The sequence below is a fragment of the Gopherus evgoodei genome, chromosome 1 (genome assembly GCF_007399415.2).
Source record: "Gopherus evgoodei ecotype Sinaloan lineage chromosome 1, rGopEvg1_v1.p, whole genome shotgun sequence".
In the NCBI taxonomy this organism is placed as follows: Eukaryota; Metazoa; Chordata; order Testudines; family Testudinidae; genus Gopherus; species Gopherus evgoodei.
In genome coordinates, this window is record NC_044322.1 from 35458989 (window position 1) to 35484427 (window position 25439).

General features: G+C 45.2%; 1 protein-coding gene across 1 annotated transcript in view; it reads left to right on the forward strand.

Annotated features, from left to right (window-relative positions):
- Nucleotides 1-25439, forward strand: part of RNF17 (ring finger protein 17) — a 215496-nt gene that overhangs the window by 70591 nt on the left and 119466 nt on the right. Inside the window, exons 13-16 of the mRNA XM_030561299.1 lie at nt 1652-1941; nt 8845-8925; nt 11139-11300; nt 22786-22975. Coding sequence (XP_030417159.1) covers nt 1652-1941; nt 8845-8925; nt 11139-11300; nt 22786-22975 — 723 coding nt within the window. The remainder of the gene's footprint in view (nt 1-1651; nt 1942-8844; nt 8926-11138; nt 11301-22785; nt 22976-25439) is intronic.

Here is a 25439-nt window from a genome sequence, read left to right on the forward strand (position 1 = left end):
TTGTTGAGGTGGGCGAGTTTTGTTCCTGGCACCTCAACACCAGAAAGATGATGGAGGGAGTAAAAAGAAAAGCAACAGTGATTAAGGAAGGAATTAGCTTTTGAGGAAATAATAAAAAGTATCAAATGTGTACTAGTATAGGTTGAGCATGTGTGCTGGTGTGAAGGTAGGTGAGGAGAAAATGTTTGAAGGGTGTAAACAGCACGTGGAAGGAAGAATGGTTTAAGTATCACAGCAGGAATAAATGGATGAACTAAAGAAAAGAAAAATATTTGAATGTAGGGAAAATTCCATCTGTCAGGTCCCTGTCCTGCCTAGTTATCCCAGGAGTATCAGGTCTTACCTGCACTGGGAATTTGACTCTATTCCAGCCAGCTTTGATACATAACTAGTGCAGACACCAAGTATAAACCATGAAAACTACAATTTGCACAGTTGAAACTTTACTTCTGCTTGAAATCAAGATAATGTGCTTATGTGTAAAATGTGATTTTTCCTTTTCCACACTTATATACGGTGCAGTTATATGGGGGCCAAGCCGTTGATTGCAGGAATTGGGACAAGTTCCTAGTGGTAACAGGGCAGAATGAAGAATAATCTCTTAAGGAAAATAGTAGCAACTCTATTTCTAAGACATTTATAACTAGATTGGGCAGACGTTTCAAATATATGTTCTAGAAAAAATCTTCTGATGTAGAGTTGGAGTAAATAATCTAACACTTTTTTCTTCCACTTGTTTAATATGTATTGCTAGGTTTGGCAGAATTAAATTTATTTATAATTTTGACAGGTAATAGCAATACTTATTTTTAAGCATTGTTTTAGATTTTTTATTTAATTTTTCCAGTTACAGGAAATTGTAAGGGTATGTCAGAAATAGGGAAGGGTCAGACAGTAAACACTGAGATTTTAAAAAGTGTAAAGCTTCATGACTGTTGAAACAAATTGACAACTCACATGTCAAAATATACAAAGTATATATTAAATAAAACTCCAATAAGTTCTCAAGCAGCATTGTAAATTTCAATTATCATCAATGGAAATATTTTTCCTAGGTTTGTGTATGGTGAAATTGACATTTACCACATTTAACCATAAAAATAGAATCTTTCCAAGCCTTTGTATTACTATTATTCTGAGCATTTTAGGAAAGAACATTGTGAACATAAACTCTTCACTGCTAGATTCAACAATGAGGAAAAATAAGTATAACTTACCTTTCTGAGTATAGCAGGGATTTTCTGTATGGGGTAAAGATTTTAAGGTCTGTTCCTGTCTGAAGAGCAATTGATCTTGGGGGCATTCTGCTACATAAAGCCTAAATCTCTCTTTCACAGTTTTGGGAGCAGTCAGACTGTGTTGAGCATATTAGGGATGTGTTTTGGGATCAGTGGTTGGCATAAAGAGCATTTCCTCCCTGTTTTTGTCTTAAAGTTATTGCTCCATTGCTTTACCATGTTTTGAACCTGTAATGGATGCTAAGGATATCTTGAACTTTTGGAAGATTGCTTTTTATGGTTTTGTTTAAATAAAAAAAAAGTTGGTTCTTGAGAAAAAGTCTCAGTATTTTATCCTGGAATCGTGATTTTTTTAAAATAAAAATTCTTCTGTGAAATAAAATCTGAATACGTTAATATATTTCTCCAAATAGATGTTGCCCTGGAAATGATGAACAAGGCATTCTCATGGTCAGTAATCAGGGAGAAGTATCAAACTGTGACAATTATTTGTCGGTAGAAAAGAATAAATTTACAACACTTGTCAGAGGTAATGAAGCAGAGACTCGTATACATCAAGAACTTGATGTGCATACAGAAGTGACAAATGTCCAGCTTTACAAATTAATTACAACACCTCCTCAAAAAAGTATTCTGACTTTACCTCAAACGATGTCTGGTCCTGATGTCATAATTGAAGAGATCATGGAAGATGACCAGGAAAGTGAGTTGCTTAATATTTGTTAATTTGAACATATGAATACAATATCTTTTAAACTAGTGTGTTTATCAAGACTAGCCCTTTTAGCACTCCCTTTGCTTCATTTTTTATTGTTGCTTTTTCTGTAGCTGGAATTTTACAATTCAAGGTTCTGATCAGTGTGGGTCCTTGGTCTTGATAAAAGTCATCTCCTTTTAAAGTATGGGTCATTGGTTTTTGGAGATGCGTCCTCCTGACCTTCCTCATTCCCCCCCCCCCCAGTTTATTCTGGGCCTTCATACAGGCCAGTGTCTCACTTTAAGCAATAACCGATATAAATCTCTCAGGGGATACCTAGTTCAAGTGATTGCAGATGTGTATTCCACTTAAGTGTGCATGTGCTCTGTGCATTGAAGCCAGGGAAATTTTGCCTCACAGTACTTGTAGGGGTGGCACCCGAGTCCTCTGGTCCATAGTTCTTCCCATGGTTATTTAGGGGCAGTCCCATCCCCAGCATCCCTCAGTTCCTTCTCAGTACCCATGGCTTGAGTTGGAGCTTTGTGTGTGGTATTTCACTGCACACTTTCTGTGTGATGGTGGTCTGGGATTTTACTGTACATAGTTAGTAATTAGTTAGTTCTAGTAGTACCTTTTAGGTTTAGTTAGTTAAGTAGATTGGGATGCCTTCACCAGGTTTTAAACAGGCACCCCACATAACAGGCAGTATCTCCAATAGTGACCCCCATATTTGGAGCTTATTGCATCTGGGGGAAGGGCATATTAAGGAAAGATTATCTATCTGTAAGTTGTTCAAAAAGAGAACACAGGTGGCAAGAGATTTGCACCTTATGGAGCAAGCCACGAGAGCTGGTTCAGCACCGGGGACCTCCACAGATCATCTGGTCCCAGACAGACCTTCTGAGCTGGCATGAAATGTTGTTCCAGGCCCAAAGCTGAATTTCTCTCGTAGGAGGAAGAGGGATTATTCTTCTTTGGTCCTCTGAGGAAAAGGTCTCAGAAGATCAGAGGACCAAATAAGAATAACCCCTCTTCCTCCCTCCTGTGAGAGAAATTCAGCTTTGGGCCTGGACTAGAGCTATTCCATGGCTCTGAGAGAATCCTCGTCTTTTTCTAAGAGGAGTGCAGACTGGTACCATGATAACTCAGGCACACAAGATAGAGTTAGGCCATCTAACCACTCTCTGGTCCAGAGTTGACATTATTTGGGCCTCATACCATCAATTCCGGTACCATCTATGGGGGATGTCCATTGAGTCTGGTACTGACAGCATTGGTGTCACCACTGACTGTCTATGCCATTGGCCTGCCAGGCAGCATCGGACCTTCTCTGCCTCTCCATTCCTGATTCTTCAGTAATTCAGGGCCATTAAGTTGCCATGGCTGCTTCTTCTGTGTCCTTATTGCTACCTTATTTAGTTGCATAGTTGTCTCTGTCATCAGCACCATTGTCCAAACTGCCCAATGCTCAGAGTGCCGACTTAAGGTCTGCTTCCCCCCCCAGTACTGAGGGGCCTGTTGGCGCAGATATTGTCTTCATCACCAATGATGACACATCTGCAGGATCAGTTCCAGGCCCAGCTTTGGTACCTACATCTGTTTTGATGTCTACTGGGAATACGATGCCTCTTCTGGTATTCAAGGTGTCTACTACTCTACCATCCTCGCTGCTGATGTGTCATGCATATTGGCATTCAAATGAGGCTGGTTGTTTGCTTACTCCATGTGGGGTGGCTTCTGCGTTGCTATCGGACAACATCCAGGGTTCGATGAGATTGAAGACATTTTCTCCCTCTCTATTGCTTTCTAGCACAGGTCCCAAACCTTTTTCAGTGCTCCTGTGGATTGCCATTGGTACCAAGATTGGCACCACTCCTGCAGTAGGCATAGGAGTGTATACTGACCACCAGTTCCCTAACCTTGTCCTCTGTGGCCTCCTTGGAATCCTTGGGACATTCTTTGATAGGCAAGGTCCTGGTCCTCAGTCCATGGCAAAGTCTCCAATCCTGTCTGTAGTGTCCCCTCTTGAGCCACCTACTTTGCAGAAAGAGACTGAGGTTGCGCTCTCTGAAATGGTTCAGCCTGAACTGTGCTTGCAGGGGCAAGTGCTCCCGCAAGAGGCTCCATTGGCCCTGCTCCCTTCCTCTTCACTGGATGATTGTGGTGCCAGATTTCTCTTCTCCTGTACTTAAGAATTTTAAGTTTTATCAGGATCTCCTGAGATGGATGACTACAGCCTTAGACATTCAGGCGGAGTTTGTTCAGGAGAATGCCCATACACTGGTGGACATCCTCCAGCTATCAGCCCTAGTGAGGGTAGTTGTCCCTATAAAAGAAGTGCTTTTGAAACTTACAAAAACTTAGTGGCATACACCAGCTTTTTAATCATCCACAGCAAAGTGTACTAAAAGACAGTATTATATGTCTATGCAGGGTTTCGAGTGCTCCTACATACATCCATCTCTAATTCTCTAGGTGTGGTGTCAGAAGACGTCAGGTTATGGCAGGGGAGATACAAGTCCATGCTTAAGGACAGAGTATATGAGGCTAGATTTGATGGGGAGAAAAAAATTATTCAACCTTGTTAAAAATGTGAATTGTGAATCTGCAGGTACTGTTGTCTAAATATCAGTTTAATTGGGAAGCTTTGTCCAGATTGACTAACAACTTGTCAGAATCCTCCAGGGAAGAGTTTAAGGGTGGTCTAGTGGAGGGCCATCTAGTGGCCAAGACATCATTGCAGTCGGCACTCAGCATGGCAGTTAATTCTTCCAGCATTGTGGCATCAATTGTAACTACAGCCTTGTGGCAGCAGAACTTGGGCATAACCCCTGAGGTTCAATGGAGCATAAAAGATTTACCTTTGGATGGATGGGTTTTATTTTCTGGGAAAACCTGAGAAAACCCTACGTTCTTTTAAGGTCTCCCATGGTAGATTGTGTTAACTGGGAGTTTATTCCCCAGCCACAAAGAGATGTCATTCTGGAGGTCGTCAACAAAAGCAGAAATACTGCCTGCAGTGATGCTTCCAGCAGTCATCCTGCCACACTAGGCAGCAAGATGTCTACAGGAAAGGACATAAGTCACAGAGGAGGAGGCCTTCTTGGTCCAGTATTAACCAGCCAGTCCATCCTCTACCAGCTTCAAGCATGCAGTCATTTTGACTTGTGTATTGAGATCAGCATTCCAGTCATGGAGTTCCTGACTCTATCTCCAGAGTTTGGAGATGGGCTTGTCTTGGAAACAATAACCGTGGACGAATTGGGTGCTAAGCACTGTGGGAGTGGGTTATGCCATCTGATTTCTGTCCATTTCCCCCATCTCACCCTCCTACCCTGTCCCTTTTCAGGGATTCCTTTCACGAGGTACCGCTCCTTCAGTAGGTTCACACTCTGTGCTTCGGCAGCTATAGAGGAAGTTCTCCTGCAGAATCTGGGGAAGGGATTGTACTCCTGTTATTTCCTGAACCCCCAAGTCCTAGAATGTGGTGAGACCTATCCTTGATCTCTGCAGTCTCAACAAGTACATCAAATACACGAGTTTCTGCATGGTTACCCTGGATACTATTCTCTCTGCTTTGAATCATGACTAGTTTGCTGTCCTCCGTCTTGAGGACACTTACTTTCAGTTGGTGATTTTCCTGAGCCACTGGAAGTTTCTGAGATTTGTGTGGCAGGTCAGCATAATCAGTGCACAGTGTTCCCTTGTGGCTTCTTTGGCTCCATGTGTGTTTACCAAATGCATGACTGTAGTGACACCGAATCTCAGAGAAGTTTGTCTTTCCATAGCTGGATGATTGGGTTAGTGAGCAGGTCCAGAGAACAAGTCTTCTGTTGTGTCCAAATCACATTGTCTCTTTGATTATCTGGGCCTGATTTTAAACAAGGGAAACTCAACATTAATACCAGCTCAAAAAGTGGAGTGTGGTGGGACCCTACTGGACTGCAAGTTCAAGAGTGTTTCTGCTGAATGAGCAATTTTAAGCAGTTCATCATCTGTGTCTGTCCTTATGCTCTCACCTTTCAACTATGATCTGTATATACCTGAAATTGTTAGGACATGTGGCCACATGCACTTACATATTCCACCATGCAAGGTTGTGCCTTTTGTCCTCTTCTGGGCTGGTTGAAAGAGGTGGTTACTTTGTGGGACTTGAGCACTGTGCTGGCTACCCTTATGGGATCTCTGAGCCCCTGACAACCTGTTCTCTGTCTCATCTGAGCCAAAAGATCGCCTTTCTTGTTGCTATAACAATTGCAAGGCGAATGAATGAGCTGCAAGTCTTTATGGCAAATCCCCCATATATGCAATTTTCAAAGACACAGTGACCCTAAGGTTGCATACAGAATTTTTATCGAATGTAGAACCGCTAAACCACCGTAACCACATACTATACTAGTCTGTGTTATTCTTAAGCTGCATTCAAGCACAGATGAGCAGCACCTTCGTACGTTAGATGTGAGCAAATACGTGGTGTTTTATTTGGTAAGGACTGAACCGTTATGTTTCATCACCTTTGACTTTTTGTTTCCTGTGCAGATTGCCTGGAGGGTCGGGCAGTCTCTCATACGCTATTTCCAGTTGGATAACTGTCTGCATTATGCCGTTCATGGATTAGCTCATATCACTCCTCCACGGAGTCTTTGGGATCATTTGACGAGAACCCAAGCAACCTTGATCACGTTCCTCAGTGATGTTTCAATATTGGATATTTGCAGGATTGCTGCATAGTCTTCTCTATATATTTCTACTAAGTGCTATGCTATTAGGGCTGAGTCTAGATCAGATGCAAACTGTCGGAAGGGAAGGTGGTTCTGCAATCATTCTTTAAGTAGATTCCAAACCCTACCTCCTATGGCTTGTGTCACCTGAGTAGAATACACGTTTGCAACCAGTCAAAGAAAAAACAAGGAAACTTTGTGGCACCTTAGAGGCTAACAAAATTATTTGGGCATAAAGCTTTCGTGAGCTAAAACCCACTTCATCAGATGCATGGAGTGAAAAATACAGTACAGACAAGTCTCATCTTCCACGGGGGTTCCATTCCGCAGCTAGCGCATAAAGCGAAAACCGCATATAGTGAAACACTCATTGAGTTGAATGGTGGGCGAAATCGCCCACACTACAGATGCAGTTTTTATATTGTAATTTTTCTTTTTTTTCCTGTTTTTCTGACCGCGCAAAGCTGAATTCTTGCATGTTAAATGCGCCTAAAATGCGACTTGCCTGTAAGCAGGTATAAATATACAGCCCATGAAAAGATGGGAGTTGCCTTACCAAGTGAGGGGTCACTGCTAATGAGGCCAATTCCTTGTTAGCACTACAAAAAGTAATTTTCCTCTGATATTTACCCCTTCTTGTCAACTGTTGGGAATGGGCCACATCCACCCTAATTGAATTGGCCTCATTAGCACTGACCCCACACTTGGTAAGGCAACTCCCATCTTTTCATGTACTGTATATTTATACCTGCTTACTGTATTTTTCACTCCATGCATCTGATGAAGTGGACTTTAGCCCACAAAAGCTTATGCCCAGATAAATTTGTTAGCCTCTAAGGTGCCACAAAGGCTCCTTGTTGGTTTTGCTGATACAGACAAACATGGCTACCACTCTGAAACCTGTCAAAAGAAAAAAGTTACCTACCTGTACTAGAACTGTTCTTTTGAGATGTGGCCGCAGGCTTGTATTCGACAGCCTTCCATCCCCTCTCCATTGGAGTCTCAAATATTGATCTTCTGTGAGAAGGAACTGAGGGGAGTTGGGTGTTGCTGCTCTTAAATTGTCATGTGGAAGGGATATGGGACAGAGGGTGTGAGCACCATCCCTACTAGTCCTGGAAGGCAAAGTTCTTTGCTGCACTGGACACACATACACACCTTAGTGACATACATGTCTGCACCCAAATCTCAAAGAACAAGAAGTAGCTAATAGTCTTTTCCTATGTGAACCATATATTGGCATGTTGAAAGCCTCCTGCTGTTGGTTCCAGGTTTCTGTTAACTGTTCTGTGCTAAAATCTGTAGGACAGATTTTCCTACTTTGGCACAATTCCTGAAGCTGTCTAGTTATTTTCAGATTCTTATTCTTCCTCTTACCTTCTCTCAAGTTTCCTTACTCTAAAGCTGAATAGGAAGATCTGGGAAAAGATGGTCTTTTTTTTCCCTTGATTTTTCTTATGACTGTTGGATATCCTGCAGCATATTTCACTTAAGCTGCTGCCACAACATAATTAACCTTTGCACCCTGTAAATATTTTAGGTGTTCCTGTGCTCTCACTGATTGCACCCATTTTGTTGACAGCCCCTTTTGGGAAGGGGATTGCAATCCATTCCTTTGATTGAGTTCTCAAGCCTGTTAACTCATAACTGCTTGTCTTCCTAAGATCAGAGTTAGTGTACTGTTTACTCTGAGATATATCAGAGTAATTTGTACCACTAAACAATTATATATGCTTTATTTATGAAATAATTTTGATAGTGGAAGATGTTGGTAAGTACACTTTTTACTGAGAGATGCTTTTTCCTTGTCTTTAGAATCCAGTTGCAGTCTCATGGACCCAGCAGCAAAGTGTCTTGTGCCCAAATAGCTTAGTCTGAGAATAATTATGTGAGCAATAATGTACCACAAGGGGATGGTGGTGCTTATATCTAATAACTGTATGACTCCAGAACATGCATGTATGATACCAAACTTAAGTGTTATAAACACCATAATGAATTCAGATTAAAATAGCATCTTCAACAAATATAGCAGCTTTAACAAAAAAATTTCTGTAACCAGTCCTCCTGATCCTGTGGTGTTGTACAGTATCCTTGCACATTCAGACTAGTGCATTCCTAGCTAGTAATTATTCCACTATCTCCATCAGTTATATCTAATTATATTAAACTCTTTTTTTTTTTAAAGCACCTTCCACAGAACATCTTAAAGATACACATAGGAAAAGTCTTTCCCAGAAAAAGGTTATACCTTTTGGACAAAGCGTGGGTAAGTCTCTCCCCTCTGGTAAACAGTTTCCTTGATATTCTTTAAAGTATATGTCATGTTTAACTAGTATTCCTGATGTTCGTTGATAAACTGGAATGGACAAAGATCCTAATGTTGAAAAAATGAGATCGTGATTTTTTAGGGATGGTGTTTTTTATTTTGTTTTCCAAAAATCTCATTCTCTGAAGTCTGAGTAATGTTTTTTCAGGGTTTTAAGCAAGCAATCTATTTCAACCTATTGAGAGAAGAGGATGATCAGGACCGCTGTTCTTTTCCCAACATAACAATCCTTGTCCATTCTAGTTCACAATCTTTCAGACTAAAAATTTGTGTATAGTTTGTGTACAGAATAATATTTTATAAAATAACAATGTACTTAAAAGGCAAATCACTTTCTAACCCAGTTGTACAAACAAGTCACTGCTGTCTTGGTTTACTTAAATTGTGGTTCTTCGAGTGCTTGCATGTGTCTGTTCTACATTAGATGTGTGCACACTGCCTTCACCGTTTCCAGAGATTTTTCCCTTAGTGGTATCCATAAGGCTGGCTCTAGCGCCTATGAAAAGGACTATACTTAAGCATTATCATGTATAGGCAGAGTTTGAAATGTAAACTTTTTTAAGTGAAAATTTAGCAGTTGACAGCACTTCCTAATCACCTAGGGTAAGTTGATTTTTCAAAAGCGAATGGCATGTAAACCAATCTAGTGCTCTTTTTCTAACTTTGTTGATAGTTGCAGTGCTTTGACTGTTGTTCGTAGCTTTCTCAAGATGCAGCAGAGTGAAAGTGGATCAAAGTTGTTTTCACAGAATCTCGGGGTTGGAAGGGACCTCAGGAGTTCATCTAGTCCAACCCCTTGCTCAAAGCAGAACCAACACCAACTAAATCATCCCAGCAGGGCTTTGTCAAGCCTGACCTTAAAAACCTCTAAGGATGGAGATTCCACCACCTCCCTAAGTAACCCATTCCAGTGCTTCACTATCCTCCTAATGAAATAGTATTTCCTAATATCCAACCTACACTTCCCCCACTGCAACCTGAGACCATTACTCCTTGGTTTTGGTTTCCCCCTGCTAATGTGAAATTTGTAGGCAAACAGTAACAAGAATCAGATCATCTTCACTAAGCTGCTGTTTCCAAGGCTAGAGCAGCAGTGAAGGAAGGCATTAGAATTATTAGTTAGAAGGCTTAATATTTATCAAACACCACCCAAATGGAAACTACAGAAAATGTCCAAGGAAATCACACTGGTAGAGATCCCAGTGCGCTTCACTTTCTCAGTAGCTTGTAGGGTATTTCACTCCTTTTGTCAGTGTTGCCCTTGGACAATGAGGCCCCTCTTCTTAGTTCAGTCCTGTTGGAATTTTTTTAAATCAGGTATCTTGCTCAGTTTGAGCAAGCAGATGTGAGTGGATGTGTGTGAATTGATATGACAGATTTTGAAGAAAAGTAATTTAGATTGTAAATTCTTTGGTGTAGGGACCTTTTTATGTGTTTATACAGCACTTAGCACAGCGAAGCCCTGATTCGTGATTGGAGCCCGTACATGTTAGCTCAGTAATAACTAATAATAAATAAACCCTAAAAAGAGAAAATATAGGGGGAAAAGTAGAGAACAGTGTAGGGGAAAAAAAGATAAATGGAATCAAAGTGTGAAAGAGGGTGAAAAGAGGAAACACACAGAAAATGACAGGAAAAAATGTACTATGATCCAAGAGGGAAAACAAGATACAGCAAAGGCAAGAGAAACAGTAATAAATTATAATAAACATCATAAAACATTTTTGGCAGTTGGTTATAATGAAATATTCTACAGAATACTACAACTATTTTGTAGAAGGTGGCACGGTGGAACAATTATTTTTCACTCTTTGTAGTAGATTTAGGTCTCAGGCTAATAGATGTCAAGTACGTCTTTCTTTCAAACTCTGTTTATAGACACGTAATTTGTCTTCATGGTTAACTCAGATATGTTTCTTCAGAGCACTGTTTAGAAGAGCACATCATCAAGGGGGTGATCATAATAGTTAGCTTATCACTCATTCATACTATCTGCTGATAACTTTAAAAAATTGTACTGTTGAAAAGTGTCATTGTGCCTAATAAGTATGCAATACGACAGTAGAATTTGCCTAGGTATGGATGTTTTACGTACATCAGTGGGATATTAATAGATGTTTCATGTGTACTGTTTTCTGAACTGTTCTACACAGGTTCTCCAGAATTAGTTTTTGTCAGCCACGTAATAAACCCATGCCATTTCTATATTCGGAGATATTCACAGAGGAAAACAGCAATTTTTGTGGAAAAAAAGCTGAGTCACTTTTGTAGTAGTAAGAGTTCATACCTTAGTCCTTCAGACATTTTGGAACTAGGTAACTCAAATAATTTTCAAATACTTTAGTTAATTTAAAATTCCATATTACAATATCTGTTTAGTTTTACAATTTTTATTCTCTATTAGTAGAATATGTTCAGCTAGTAAAATATCCTGGAGTTAGTGTTGCTCCGGAGAGTTACTATTGAGCTGTGAGAGAAACAGAACACATTTTCACCTGTTATGTAAAGTTAAGCACTCAGAGATATATATTAAGTCACCTAAATGATAGTGGCCTGATCTTCAGAAGGTCTGGAGCACCCACACTTCTCTTTACTTGAGCAGGAGTTGTGCACCTGAAAATCCTGACACTTTTAGGTCACTGGCTATTGATTTAGCATCTGAATATAGCCATTAACTGGTATGACTTTATTTTTTAATATATTGACTGAAAATATGTTGGGCCTGATTCATTCATTTTAGTGTATAAACCAATGTGTACTCTCTTGGGAGCAACCTTCCTTTTGTACAGTTAACTGAGTCTGGAACTGTTGCGGCAGTTAGTCAAAATAACAACCTATTACTAGACATATACCTTGTCCACATGTGATAGATGTTGGGCACATCACTTAATGCACTTCAGGAGAATTCTTTTATTGAGTGGTGATGAGAGCAGTATAAGAACCAGAATAAAATAGATAATAAAATTGACTAGTAACTGGGATTTTATAATCTAGCAATTCAGTATTTTGACAGTTTGCTTTCTAAAATTTGCAAAAACGAAGTTAAGTTTGGTGGCTGATGTGAAATCTAGTTCAATTACTGAGTGTAGGATTATGTGGCAGTGAAGAACATATTGGATCTCTTAACTGCTTATTTCCAGACATTCTAATGTTTGGGGTTTTTAAGCTATAGAATTTTTATAAAGGAAACAATATAGTTGTTGGGTTTTATTTGGACTTTAACTTTGTAAAAAATAAACTTGTTTGTTTGCAACCTAATTCAGATTCTTTTTCAAGTGATGGTCTCTGTATTCCACACATGGGTACGCTCCATGCTTTTGAGATTTGTAACAAGGAGTGTCCATTGGTCCATGCCTGCACAGGTTTTTTTCTTCGTGGTGCTACCCGAGGGCACCTTCTTCCTGCCACATGGCCTGAATCAGAATCTCGTGTGTTCATAGATACCTTTGTGCTTCTTCAGCAAACCTGTTAATAAATTGTAAATAGTTCTTAGTATGGTATTTTTTTAGTCTTTGATATAGTTCGGATAGTCTAGTTCCTCCTGTCTCAGGGAATTTTCCTTGTGGACAGGGACTATAACCAGGGTTTAAGAATTGCATATCCTGGCCCCACTCCTTCTCAGTGAGCGACAAATACCAATGCTGCTTTTACTGCCTCGGCAAGGCTCACAAATCTACTAAGCATAGCATCTGTCACTCTTTCTTCCCTGAACCCATGAGGGATGAGAGCTTCAGCTAAAGAAGCATCTCACAGAGAGGGCCACAGTCAGATTCAAGCTAGGGAGAGCCCCGCATACACCGGACTCAGTCGATTGCACCTATCCAAACAAGAATTCAGGAGCCAAGGTTTCAGTTGCTAATCCCAAAGAACTGCTTCCCAGGGCTTCTCATAAGAGCAAAGGGCACTCTCACAAACATATGGACAGGTGGTATCATTGTGGTCTTCAAAATCTGCCTCCAAAAGAAAGGATTCCTCACAGACTCCGCTGAAGTTGGGTGAGTCTTTGCATGCAGGTCCTAAGAATTTAGCCTTGCTTAAATCTCATCACGAGAGCATGGCTCAAAGATGTACAACTTCACCAGTACTGACTCTGGTGCCGATGCTTAAAACAACGGATCAGAACCCACCAGCACAGTCTAAGAGGTTCAGGCTTGACACTGCATCAGTACTGGACCACTGCTGGAAGGGCCCCCTATACCCAACAGTCTCAACTAGAGGAACACTCCTGTGCTCTGGAAAGGTCCAAAACCTTCATCTCCCCAAAAGACATCTTCACATATCCCTGTCTTCAATTCTTTCTTCTTTCAAGTCCATCCTTATTCAGAGATATCCAGACAGTGGACGATGAATCTACCACAAGGGAACGTGTCTTTCCCCTATACGTTCTGTGATCAAGAGCATCCATCTGCCACTACCGATGGCTCAGCATTTGAGCAAGAACCTGCCTTCTCATTGGCTGAGTTGGAAGTTCCAGACAAACCATTATCTCATCGTATGTAGGTTAGTCCAGACAGACTAGAACAGTGGTGGGCAACCCATGGGCTGCATGCAGACCGTTTGTTTACATTTGCATGGCTGCGCGCAACTCCCATTGGCCAGAGTTTGCCATTCCCAGCCAATGGGAACTGCGGGAAGTGGCAGCCAGCACGTCCTTGCAGCCCGCGCCGCTTCCTGCAACTTCCATTGGCCTGGAACGGTGAACTGCAGCCACTGGGAGCTGTGGGCAGCCATGCAAATGTAAACAAATTGTCTGGTGGCCTGCCAGCAGATTACCCTGATGGTCCACGTGCTTTCCACAACTGCTCTAGAAGTATAGAAGACCTGGGTTCTGTCTACCCAAATATAACTATCCATGTACCCAGTGCCCTGGGGTCCTCCTGACTTGGTTGACCTTTTTCTGCTGGTGTTACTGGCATTCTTGGGATCCCTATACTAAGCACTCCACATTTATCCACAGACTATATCTGCTATCTCCTAGCTAGCAGCTGGTTTTGTCAGAATATGGGGCAGAAGTAGTACACCTCTACCCAGATATAACACGGTCCTTGGGAGCCAAAAAATCTCACCGGCTTATAGGTGAGACTGCGTTATATCGGGTTCAGTCCGGCAGCAGGGCTTGGGTGGGGATTTAAAGGGCCCGGGGCTCTCTGCAGCAGCTAGAGCCTCTGACCCTTTAAATCACTGCCTGAGCCCAGCTGCCAGAGCTCCGGCAGGGATTTAAAGGGTCTGGTGCTCCAATCACTGTGTTGAGCCCTGGGCCCTTTAAATCACCGCCGGAGCTCTGGCAGCCAGGCTTGGGTGGAAATTTAAAGGATGTAGGGCTCCACACTAATTTAGATATAATGCGGTAAAGCAGTGGGGTTCGAGTGGTGCTTTAAAGGCCCCGGGCTCCTCACTGCTTTACCGTGTTACATCCAAATTCGTGTTATATTGGGTCGCATTCAGTCGGGGTAGAGGTGTAGTTGATCTGGATCTGATAGTCCTAACTGCTGTCTCATTCTCCTTACCAGATGAGGCAGTTGCTCCTTCACCTTCCCTGTCTGATGACCACAAGCGTTATCAGGAGTGTCTGGAGAGAGTGACGTCTTAGCTCCAGATTCCAGTGGAGGAGGTCCAGGACACCCATCACTGGACATCTTACAACCTTCTGGACCCAGTGGGGTGGCCCTTCCAATTAAGGAGGCCATTTTGGAGCCTGCCAGGACAGTGTGGCATATCCCTATTTCCTGTGCTGGTACCCTTGAACAGCTGAGAAATTTTATTGTGTATTGGCTAAAGGGTCCTGGGTGGATAAAAAATTAAATCTGACCCAATTCCCTGGTGGTGCGGGCAGCCGCAGAACAATTCAGGCTTCAGCACCCTAAAACAACTCCATCTGACAAGGCACCAAATGCCTTGACTTTATGGGGAGGAAGGTATATTTATTAGCTGGTTTCCAATTTCCGTTTTCTAACTACCAGATCTTTAGCAAAATTCAGTTTCACAAACCATTCCAAATTTGTGGAATTCAAGGATAAACTTTCCCAGGAGGACTGGGGTCAATTCCTAGCCCTCATCAATGAAGTCAAATTGGGGGCTAAGACTCCACTCCAAGCAGTAGTGGACACAGCTGACACTACGTCTAGCACTATGGCCAAGCTTTCATCATGATGAAAGAGTCCTAGCTTCATGCTGCAGGGTTCCCCAGAATGATACAAAATACCATTGAGGATCTGTCTATGAATGAGTTCAGTCAGTTCAATGAAAAGATTGACAGATTGCTACACTTTCTTAAGGACTTCAGGACAACCAGCCCCAAAGAGAGAGCACCACGAGTAGGTGTATAGGCCCATATCTCTCCCTCAGCTGTTTTATCACTAGTGCTTTTATGAACTGCCGTACAGGTGCCAGCGGATATGAAGACTAAGGTATGTGACTTTCTCTACCTCATCCACCGCTGCCCACCCCACTCACCATCCAGGGCTTTCTTTTGATGGGACTCTCAAACAACTTAGCTCTATTGATGCTGTCTCCTACTGCCCCCAAACTTTTGATGTCCACTTTGCCCACAGCTGAAGGGTGATAACAGACAAGTGGGTACTAGAAATAATCCACTGTGGCTGCAGAATCGAGTTCATCTTCCCCTCTGTATAGAGACAGTCAGTGTTATGGAATTCTTACTTCAGAGACCACATCATGCTCTCAGCAACATACCTAAGAGGTGGGCAGAACTCTCTAGCGGGCAGTCTTAGCAGGTAGTTCTCCAGGGACTACAAGTGAAAGATACACAACTCTCTCTGAATGACATCTTGCATCAGTGGGGAAAGCCATCTTGAGATCTCTTTGCCTCAGAGACAGACAAGAAGTTAAATCTGTATTGCTCCAGAGCACCATTAGGTCAGGGCTCCAGTGGCGATGCCCTTCTGCTTGCCTGGATGGACCATGTGAGGTATGCCTTTCCTCCCATTCCCCTACTACCTCAAGTTTTTCAGAAGATTCATCAGGATAGGGCACGGGTCATTCTCATTACACTCTATTGACCCAAACAGTTCTGATTTCTGGACCCCCTCTAAATGTCAATCTGTCCTCCTTCCCAGAGATGTTCTCCTGAGTTAACTGCAAAATCAGACATTCCAGCCTAGACCCCTTTTATCTTACAGCCTGGTATTTGGATAGAACTCAGACCTGGAGCACTCGTGTTGAGGCTGTTCAGAGTATTCTCAACGACAGCAGAAATGTCTCCACCAGAAAATGCTACCTAGCTAAGAGGAGGTGTTTCTCTACCTGGATGTTACAGGAGAGATGTTAGTCCACACTGCCTGTTGTATTCTCGGTTATCCGCATGCGCAAAAAACTGTGCAGGCACAAACTAGTGGATACTGCTTGCTACAAATTTCCTATCTCAGGCACAGGGAACACGTGTATCCATGCATGGAATACTGAGAATGGACAACACATCTTGAAGAACCTCCGGTTATAGGTAAGTAACCTCCATTTCTTCTTCGAGTGGTTGTTCATGTCCATTCAAAGTAGGTGTGCGCATGCTGCGTGCACGCCAGCCAGAAGATTTTCCCCTAGCAGCGTCCGTAGGGTCGGCCCTGGCGCCCCCGGGAGTGGCGCCACTACAGAGCCCTATAAAGGGGCCCGCCGACCCTCCACCCCCTCATTCCTTCTTACCGCCAGTGACGGCTAGCTGGAACTTCTCTTGCGCATAGCAAGTTAGCAGTGTCCTATCCTTGTGTATAGTCCATGTATATAGTTACGTTATAGTTAGTTTTCTTAAGTCATTGTATATAGTTCTCGGTAGTTGGGGGGGTCCCCCCACAAGTTTTTATTGCCTGCTGATGCATGCCTGGGTCCCCCGGGTTTAAACTCTGCAAGGACTGCGGGAAATTCATGCCCAAGAGTGACCCGCACTCTACTTGTTTGAGGTGACTCGGAGAGAGCCACCGAAAGGACTGGTGCTCTATCTACAGAGGCTTCCGCCCGAGAATTCTCAAAGACAGAGCTCAAAGACTTAGAGTCCTCCTGATGGAGGCTGCCCTGTGGCCACCCTCGGACCTGGAACCGGCCGAGGCGGTGTCCAGCACGTCTTCCTCGGTGCGGAATGCCCCAGCACCGGCATCAGGACTTAGGGCCCAGCCCAAGTCGTCTAAAACCCGGCACCAGATGGAGTCGGGTCATAGGAAATTGGCCTCAGTGCGGCACCGCTCACGGTCGCCCACTAAGAGAGAGCCTGTAAGGGACCCGAGGCCGATGCCATCTGCGGGCGCAAGCGGACAGGCTGGGCTACAGCCCTCGGCTGCTCCGTCGACTGCCACACCGCAGAGAGGGCAGTCAAGTCCGGACCGGCCTGGATCCCTGGACCTCAGTGGAGACTTGCGCCTTCCTTCGACATTGGAGGTGTTCAAGGCGGCCTCAGACTTGATGGAACTCCCGGCGCAGGCCTCCCCGCACCGGAGGAAGTTGCCTACTGCGGCCCGTCCCCCAGTACAATCGAGGGGCAAGCCGGCCATGCTATCGCCTCCCTCCTTGCACTGCACCGCTAAGGCGGCACCGGACCAGAGAAGAGGCTTCCCGCCGCCTCAGCACCGCTCTCCAACGGCACTGGGTGCTGCTCCCCCCCCCAGGTCCTCATACTCAGAGACTTTAGACTCAGAGGCGGACTCCTACCACTCCAGCCAGTCATGGAGCAGGAGATCAGTTTTGGGGACAAGCCACCAATGTTACCCACAGTGGCAGCAGCAATGGCATCCACCCTTGCAGTGGCCGTTTTGGACCCCCTGGGCCTACCACCAGTTGGTAGGCCAGACGTTTGGTCCTCGATCAAGGTCGGCCTTGGTGCAGCTGCCTTCCCCACCGGCACTGTCGCCGGGCAGGGGTGTGCCATATCCAAGTTCAGCAGCCCCTAGCCGGGCAGCGGCACCAGCAGCGGCTACAGTTTGGGCTCAGCAGGCACCACCCGATACGCCAAGCCACTCACTGGCGACCCCGGTACCGGTCGCAGTGTCGCATTTAGAATCGGAACCAGCCCCACAACCACAGTACCGTGTACCGCAGGACCCTGAAGGATTGCACACACCGGAGGAAGGGCCGATCCATGTAACTTCCTCGTCTTCCTCCCCAGATGAAGCGGTCTCGGGCACGGCTGCGGCACCGGCCCTGGAGGACACTCGAATCCTCCAACAACTGCTCCGGCGAGCAGCTCAGAGCCTCGCAATCCAAGCTGAGGAAATCGAGGTGAATGCGGACCCTGTAGTAGACATCCTGGCTCCCTCAGGGCCATCCAGGGTGGCTCTCCCACTGATAAAGACCATAGCGGATACGTCCCGCACCTTATGGCAAATGCCAGCCTCACTAGCCCCTACTGCCAAGTTAACGGAGTGGCGCTATTTCGTCCCCTCTAAAGGGCACAAACACTTGTACACGCCCTCCCCCCCCGGACTCCCTGGTGGTGGATGCAGCCAACTAATGGAAGTGTCAAGGGTTTCAGGGGTCAACACCAAAGAGCAGGGACACTAAAGACTCGACCTTTTGGCAGAAAAGTGTATTCCATGGCAGGCCTACAACTCCGCATTGCCAACCAACAGGCAGTTGTAAGCCGATCTGGTCATAACACGTGTTCAGCCTTATCAAAGTTTACGGAGCTCCTTCCCCAGGACTCGAGGTCAGAGTTTTTGGCCCTGGTGGAGGAGGGGAAACTGATCTCCTGAGTCTCTCTCCAGGCTGCCCTAGATGCGGCAGACTCAGCCTCGCGCCACGGGCCTGGTCATGCAGCGGGGAGCCTGGCTCCAGGTCTCGGGCCTGCCCTATGAGGTCCAGCAGACTGTTCAAGACCTCCCCTTCCAGGGGCAGGTGTTGTGTTGTTTTCGGAAAAGACGGACAAGCGTCTGCATAGCCTAAAGGACTCGCAGGCCACGCTTTGCTCGGTGGGCTTGCATACCCCTGCGACCCAGCGCAGGCAGTTTAGGCCGCAGATGGCCTCATGCCCCTACGAGCCTCAGACTCGCCAGGAGCTGGGGCGCAGGCAGAGCAGAAATGGCAGGAGGCGTCACCAGTGCCACCCCTCCGGCCAGGCGTCCGGTCAATCAAGACTGGGCCTAGACCCCTATTTGATAGTACGGTCAAGGGCGACCTGTCGAGACTCTGGATCCTTCTACTCGTATCTTTGGGTCACGTCTGTCCCTCTTTTACCGTGCCTGGTCCCGAATCACATCAGATAGCTGGGTACTCTGCACGGTAGAGAAGGGATATTCTATCCAGTTCTCCCTCCCTCCCGCCCCACCAGCCCCCCTCCTCGTCCCTCTTCAGGGACCCAACTGACGAATAACTTCTAAGTCAAGAAGTGAAGTCCCTCACGGAGGCAGGGGTGGTGGAGGAAGCCCTTCAGGAGCTCAGGGGCAATGGCTTCTACTCCTGGTATTTTCTAATACCGAAGGCGAAAGGGGGTTTAACACTCATCCTAGACTTGCGGTGGCTGAAGTTTGTACAAAAGCTCAAGTTCCGCATGGTCTCCCTGTCCTCGATTATTCCCTCCCTGGATCCAGGAGATTGATATGCTGCCCTCGACTTAAAGGACGCTCATTTCCACATTGCCATAATTCCCCAACACCATCGGTACCTCAGGTTTATTGTGGCCGACGCCCATCTGCAGTTCACGGTGCTCCCATTCGGCCTGTCAGCTGCTCCAAGGGTCTTCACAAAGTGCATGGCAGTCGTGGCGGCCTTCCTGCGCAGGTGGGGCATGCAGGTATTCCCCTGTCTGGACGACTGACTCATAAAGGGCCGCTCCAAGGAGCAGGTAGAGACCCAGGTGTCGTTCATCAGGCGGACCTTTCTCAATCTCTGCCTCCTCTTGAGCAAAGGCAAGTCCACCCTGTCTCCGACGCAATGAATAGAGTTCATAGGAACAGTTCTGGACTCTACTCACGCGAGAGCGTACCTGCCGGAATCCAGGTTCCGTGCGATTTCCGAGCTCATCCTCGGACTGCACCGCGCCCCGATTACCACGGCGCAAGTTTGCCTCCGGCTTTTGGGTCACATGGCGGCGTGCACCTACGTGGTAAACCATGCCAGACTCCAGCTTCACCCGCTACAGTCCTGGTTAGTGACAGTATATCGCCCAGCCAGGGACCCCTTGGACTCAGTGGTGTCCATTCCCCACTTGGTGCTAATCTCGCTACGGTGGTGGCTTGACTCGTAGAAAGTGTGCATGGTTGTCCCCTTCGCTACCCCTCAACCCTTCCTCTCTCTGGTAACGGATGCCTCGGATCGGGTTTGGGGAGCGCGCCTGGGACACTTCAGGACGCAGGGCTTGTGGTCACCAGAGGACCTCGAGTTGCATATCAGTGTCAGGGAGCTGAGAATGGTTTGCCTGGGTTGTTTGACCTTCCCATTCCACCTGGCCGGCAGATGTGTTTCAGTGCTCTCGGACAACACATCGGCAGTTTTTTATATCAACAAACGGGGGTGGACGCTTCTCTCCCCTGTGCAGGGAAGCCCTCGCGCTGTGGGATTTCTGCGTCCACAGTGCTACCCACCTGACGGCGTCCTACTTTCCGGGGAAGCACAACGGTTTGGCAAACACTCTCTCAGCTGCTTGTTCCAGGGTTGTGAGTGGTTCCTCCAATGGGACGTGGTACGCTCAATTTTCCAGCTCTGGGGCTTTCCCCTGTTAGACCTGTTCACCTCGAGGGAAAACAAAGTGCGGACGGTTCTGCTCCCTCCTGGGCCACAGTCAGGGGTCTCTGTCAGATGCCCTCCTACAGTCTTGGGAGGGTCGGTCTGCTCTATGCCTTTCCTCCGATCCCCCTGATATACAGGATGATTTTGAAGATTCACAGGGACCACGCACGGGTAATCCTGATAGCTCCAGCGTGGCCGCGCCAGCATTGGTACGTGTCACTCCTGCACATGTCCGTTCAGGTGCCTGACGCTGCCCCTGCACCCGGACCTGATCACGCAGGACCAGGGCTCCCTCCACCACCCGAACCTGGAGTCCCTTCACCTCACAGCATGGATGCTCCATGGCTGAATCCGGTGGAGATGCAGTGCTCCCAGCAGGTCAGACAAGTACTGCTCGGTAGTAGGAAACTGTCAACTAGGGCCACCTATCTGGCCAAATGGAAGCGCTTTTCCATATGGTCGGGTCAGCGAGGTCGCAGTCTGCTGGGGGTCCCAGTCCCCATTGTCCTAGACTATTTGTTCCACCTCAGACAACTAGGTCTCTCCCTCTCCTCAATTCGTGTTCACTTGGCAGCCATCTCGGCTTTCCATCCGGGAGAGGGGTGGGGGGGTACCTCGGTGTTTGCGAACCCTCTGGTTGGGCATTTCCTCAAAGGTATGGACAGGCTATTTCCGCATGTTGGTCAGCTGGCTCCTGCTTGGGACCTGAATCTGGTCTTCTCTGCCCTCTTGGGACCTCCCTTTTGAGCCTCTGACTTCGTGCTCCCTGTTGTACTTGTCGTATAAGACCATCTTCCTGGTGGCGATCACCTCGGCCAGGAGCGTGTTGGAGCTCAAGGCGTTAACATCCGAGCCCCTGTACACTGTCTCCAAGGTCCAACTTAGATCTCACCTGGCTTTCCAAGGTTGTCTCACAGTTCCACATGGGTCAAGATATTTTTCTCCCGGTGTTTTATCTGAAACCACACTCTTCCAGTGAGGAGCGGAGGTTACATTCCTTGGATGTCCACAGGGCCTGGCTTTTTACATCGAGCGTACCAAGCTGTTCAGACGCTCAACTCAGCTCTTCATCGCAGTGGCGGATAGGATGAAGGGGCTCCCGGTCTCCTCTCAGTGCATCTCTTCATGGATCATGACCTGTATCCGGGAATGCTACCGCATAGCTAAACCCCTGTCCCTCTGGTCACGGCCCACTCCACTAGGGCACTTGCCTCCTCTGTGGCGTTCCTGGCTCAGATCCTGACTCAGGAGATTTGTAGAACGGCCGCATGGTCCTCCATCAATACGTTCTCATCCCACTACGTCATCACGCACCAGGCTAGGGATGATGCAGCCTTTGCTCGTGCAGTACTCCAGTCAGCAGTGATCTCTGACCCCGCCACCTAAGGTTAGACTTGAGTCACCTACTTTGAATGGACATGAACAACCACTCGAAGAAGAAGAAATGATTACCCATCTTTTAGTAACTGTTGTTCTTCGAGATGTGTTATTCATGTCCATTCCAATACTCACCCTCCTGCCCCTCTGTCGGAGTGCCGGCAAGAAGGAACTGAGGGGGTGGAGGGTCGGCGGGCCCCTTTATAGAGTGTCGTAGTGGCACCACTCCAGGGGGTGCCAGAGCTGGCCCTACGGACGCTGCTAGAGGAAAATCTTCTGGCTGGCGTGCACGCAGCGTGTGCACACCTACTTTGAATGGACATGAACAACACATCTCGAAGAACAACAGTTACTAAAAGATAGGTAACCATGTTTTTCCATGTTTTGTTATGATCCCTGATAGATACAAAAGGGAAACTAGAAATACAAAATGGGAAAGACTCCTTTCTAGGCAATTACTGCAGAAAAGGATCCAGTTATTATAGTGGATCCTGGATTAAATGAACCAACAATTAAATACTGTGGCTAAAAAAAGGGAATATTCCTCTGGGATATATTAGCAGGAGTGTTGTAAGCAAGACATGAAAAGTAAGTCTTCCACTCTGCTCAGCACTGATAAGGCCTGAACTAGCTACATGGTAAAATGTAAACCATGGAGGAATATACTAAAATGTAATGACAGTAGCTTCTAAATTAAGATATTGAAGTCATGGATTTATTTGGTTTAAAATTGTAGTGTTTTTTTAATCTTTATTTTAGGTGCAAGAATCTTTATCAACAGTAAAGAAAATGGAATGTGGTGCCGTGGAACTATCACTGAGTTGATTCCTCTGGAAAGTAAAAATAAGGGAAAACAACGTGGTCCAACAAAATACAAAATTTACGATGTTGCAGTGATGCAAGTATTCATGGAAGACTTTGGGAATTCTGAAGTTTTAGTTAGTTCAGGGTATGATTATCTTATCATAACTACCTCTATGTCTTTGTGGATAAAAATAGCATCTTGTTCCAAACTATGGCATTTCAGCTGTTGGTTTCTGATGGGAATATGTGCTATAAAGTCCAGTAAAACTACCTTTTCACAAGTTTAATAACTAAATACACAAATGACTGCTGTGTGACTTGCATACAGCCACACGCAGAAAAATATTATATAAAATACATTTCCTCAGAGGTTAATGTATATCTGCTAAGTTACCGTACAAGACATGAATGTTTAAAATTGCAGACCTAGAAAATTCGGTGTCTAAACAAGATACATTTCCATGTTGTCACCCCTTGCAAGTTTATTGCAAATATCATGATAACTCCTGTCTTTCTAAAAGCATTCACTCCTGTAATCATGACTACATGAGAATCTTGGCTTTCGTTTAAAAAAAAAAAAGATTTCTAGCCCTTATGGTTACAGTGAGAAGTCTGAAAATGTGATGAAGTGCATCCTTATGGGTCATATCAAAAGGTAAATAAAAGGAACCTAAAATGTAGTCTTTCGTTTACAGATCTTTTTAAAAAAAAAAAAAAAAAAAAAAAAAAACAACCCAAAAACTAATGGTTTTGAGGGGTTGACTCTTGGTTTTTAAACATTTGAAGTTTACAGTACTGCATTTCTTACAATTGTAACAATAAATTTGTCACTAACAGGCTAGATAGACAGAATTGTGGTTTTACAGGTCTTAAGAATGAAAACTAAAGTGGTGCTGAAGCTTCTTACACTGTTTTTTCTAATGGCATCAAACCTCAAAAAGCATATAGCTATCTACTTTTTTTATACATTGGCAACATTTTATGCCAGTGAAGTCGAATTGAATTTTGCTTGTTTGACTTGTCAGTGTATTAAGATGACCCCCTCCCCCAGTTTTAAAAAAAGACTATTTTCCCTAGTCTCTGAACTGTTCTTGTGGGGGAGTGCTTAGCAGGGGTCAGAACAAACATACTTCTTTATATTGATCATCAAATGAAAACTTATTTTAAGAAATAATATTCTAGTCTGGGAGCATAACATAAAATATTGTTCCATGGGCATGTTAGTGATAGAAGGGGAAGGTATCATTTGATTTGTAAAATATCTGCAGAATCAGAATTTCAGTGGTGTCATCCTGCCCAGCTCCTCTAGTGGGGATAATTGTGTTGTTGGAAATGAGTCAAGTTGGGCATAATTCAAAAGCCCTTTTTCCCATTGACACAACGATGCCAAACATGACAAACCTAGAACAATTATGTGGGTACATATTCAAGAAAATGTTTTAAAATCAACTTTTTTAAAATTATATAATTATATATAAAATTATATGTAAGATACTGATATTTGTTAATCCTAAGGAAGTTGGCCTTGATATGTAGGACTGAAAACAGTGTTGTCTCAGTTTAGGGCACCATTGCTAGACACGTTGTTACACTGATTTTCGTCCACGCATATCCGTACAAGGCAGGCCAAACATTTGCAAGGTGGTGAGCATTTGATCATTGCACACAACTATTAGATTAACTAAAGGATTGATTTGGGAGCAAATGGTATTTCACACATAACTGGTGTGATCAGTCCATCCTCCAAGACCTGTCCATGCCAGTTAGTGTTTTGGATATGTTCAATCATCCTGGAGCAGTTCTTTTCTCCAGCAACCATAGGTGCTGACTCCATGGGTGCCCAGCCCTGGAGCACCCATGGAAGAAAAGTAGTGGGTGCTGACCACCCAGCGGCAGCTCCCCGTGGCCCCACCTCCCTGCTCCAACTCGCCTCCACTGTGAGTGAGCTGCTGTGTCCTGCTTCTCCTCCTTTGCAGTCCTTGCACTATAACACAGCTGATTCATGGGGCTGGCGGGGGGAGGGGGAACGCTGCATGCTGGGTGAAGCAGCGGGGCTGGGGCGGGGATTTGGGGAAGGGCTCCAATAGGGGCCAGGAGGGGCTGAGTTAGGGCGGGGACTTTGGAGATGGGGTTGGAATTGGGTTGGGGTGGAGTCAGGGTGGGGAAAGGGGCGGTGGGGCGCGGGCACCCACCAGCCCCGGAGAAAGTTGGTACCGCTGCCAGCAATGGGCACAAGAATGGAGTCTTGCCGAGGCTTGGGTGGCATCTCCAGAGAGCTCTAAAACATACATATCTTAGGCAAAAAATCTAGAGTTTAGTAGCGCCTCTGTCTGTGCCATTGGTGGCATGCGAGATAATTTTAGTTTGTCTTCTCATGCGAACTACAAAGAAACTCCACTTAGTGTGAGGCAGCAGCTTCATTATACCGTGTGACAACAGAATTCTTTGCATGCTGGAGCATGTTTAGTGGAAGGTATATAGTTAACTTGTCCTTCATGCGACTATATGATGGTCGTTTTTTCACTGTGACTTTACAGATGTTTATAGAGTCAATGATTTTATGTTGGACAGGTGCGGTACCATGGAGTTTCTTCTTTCTGATATTTTAA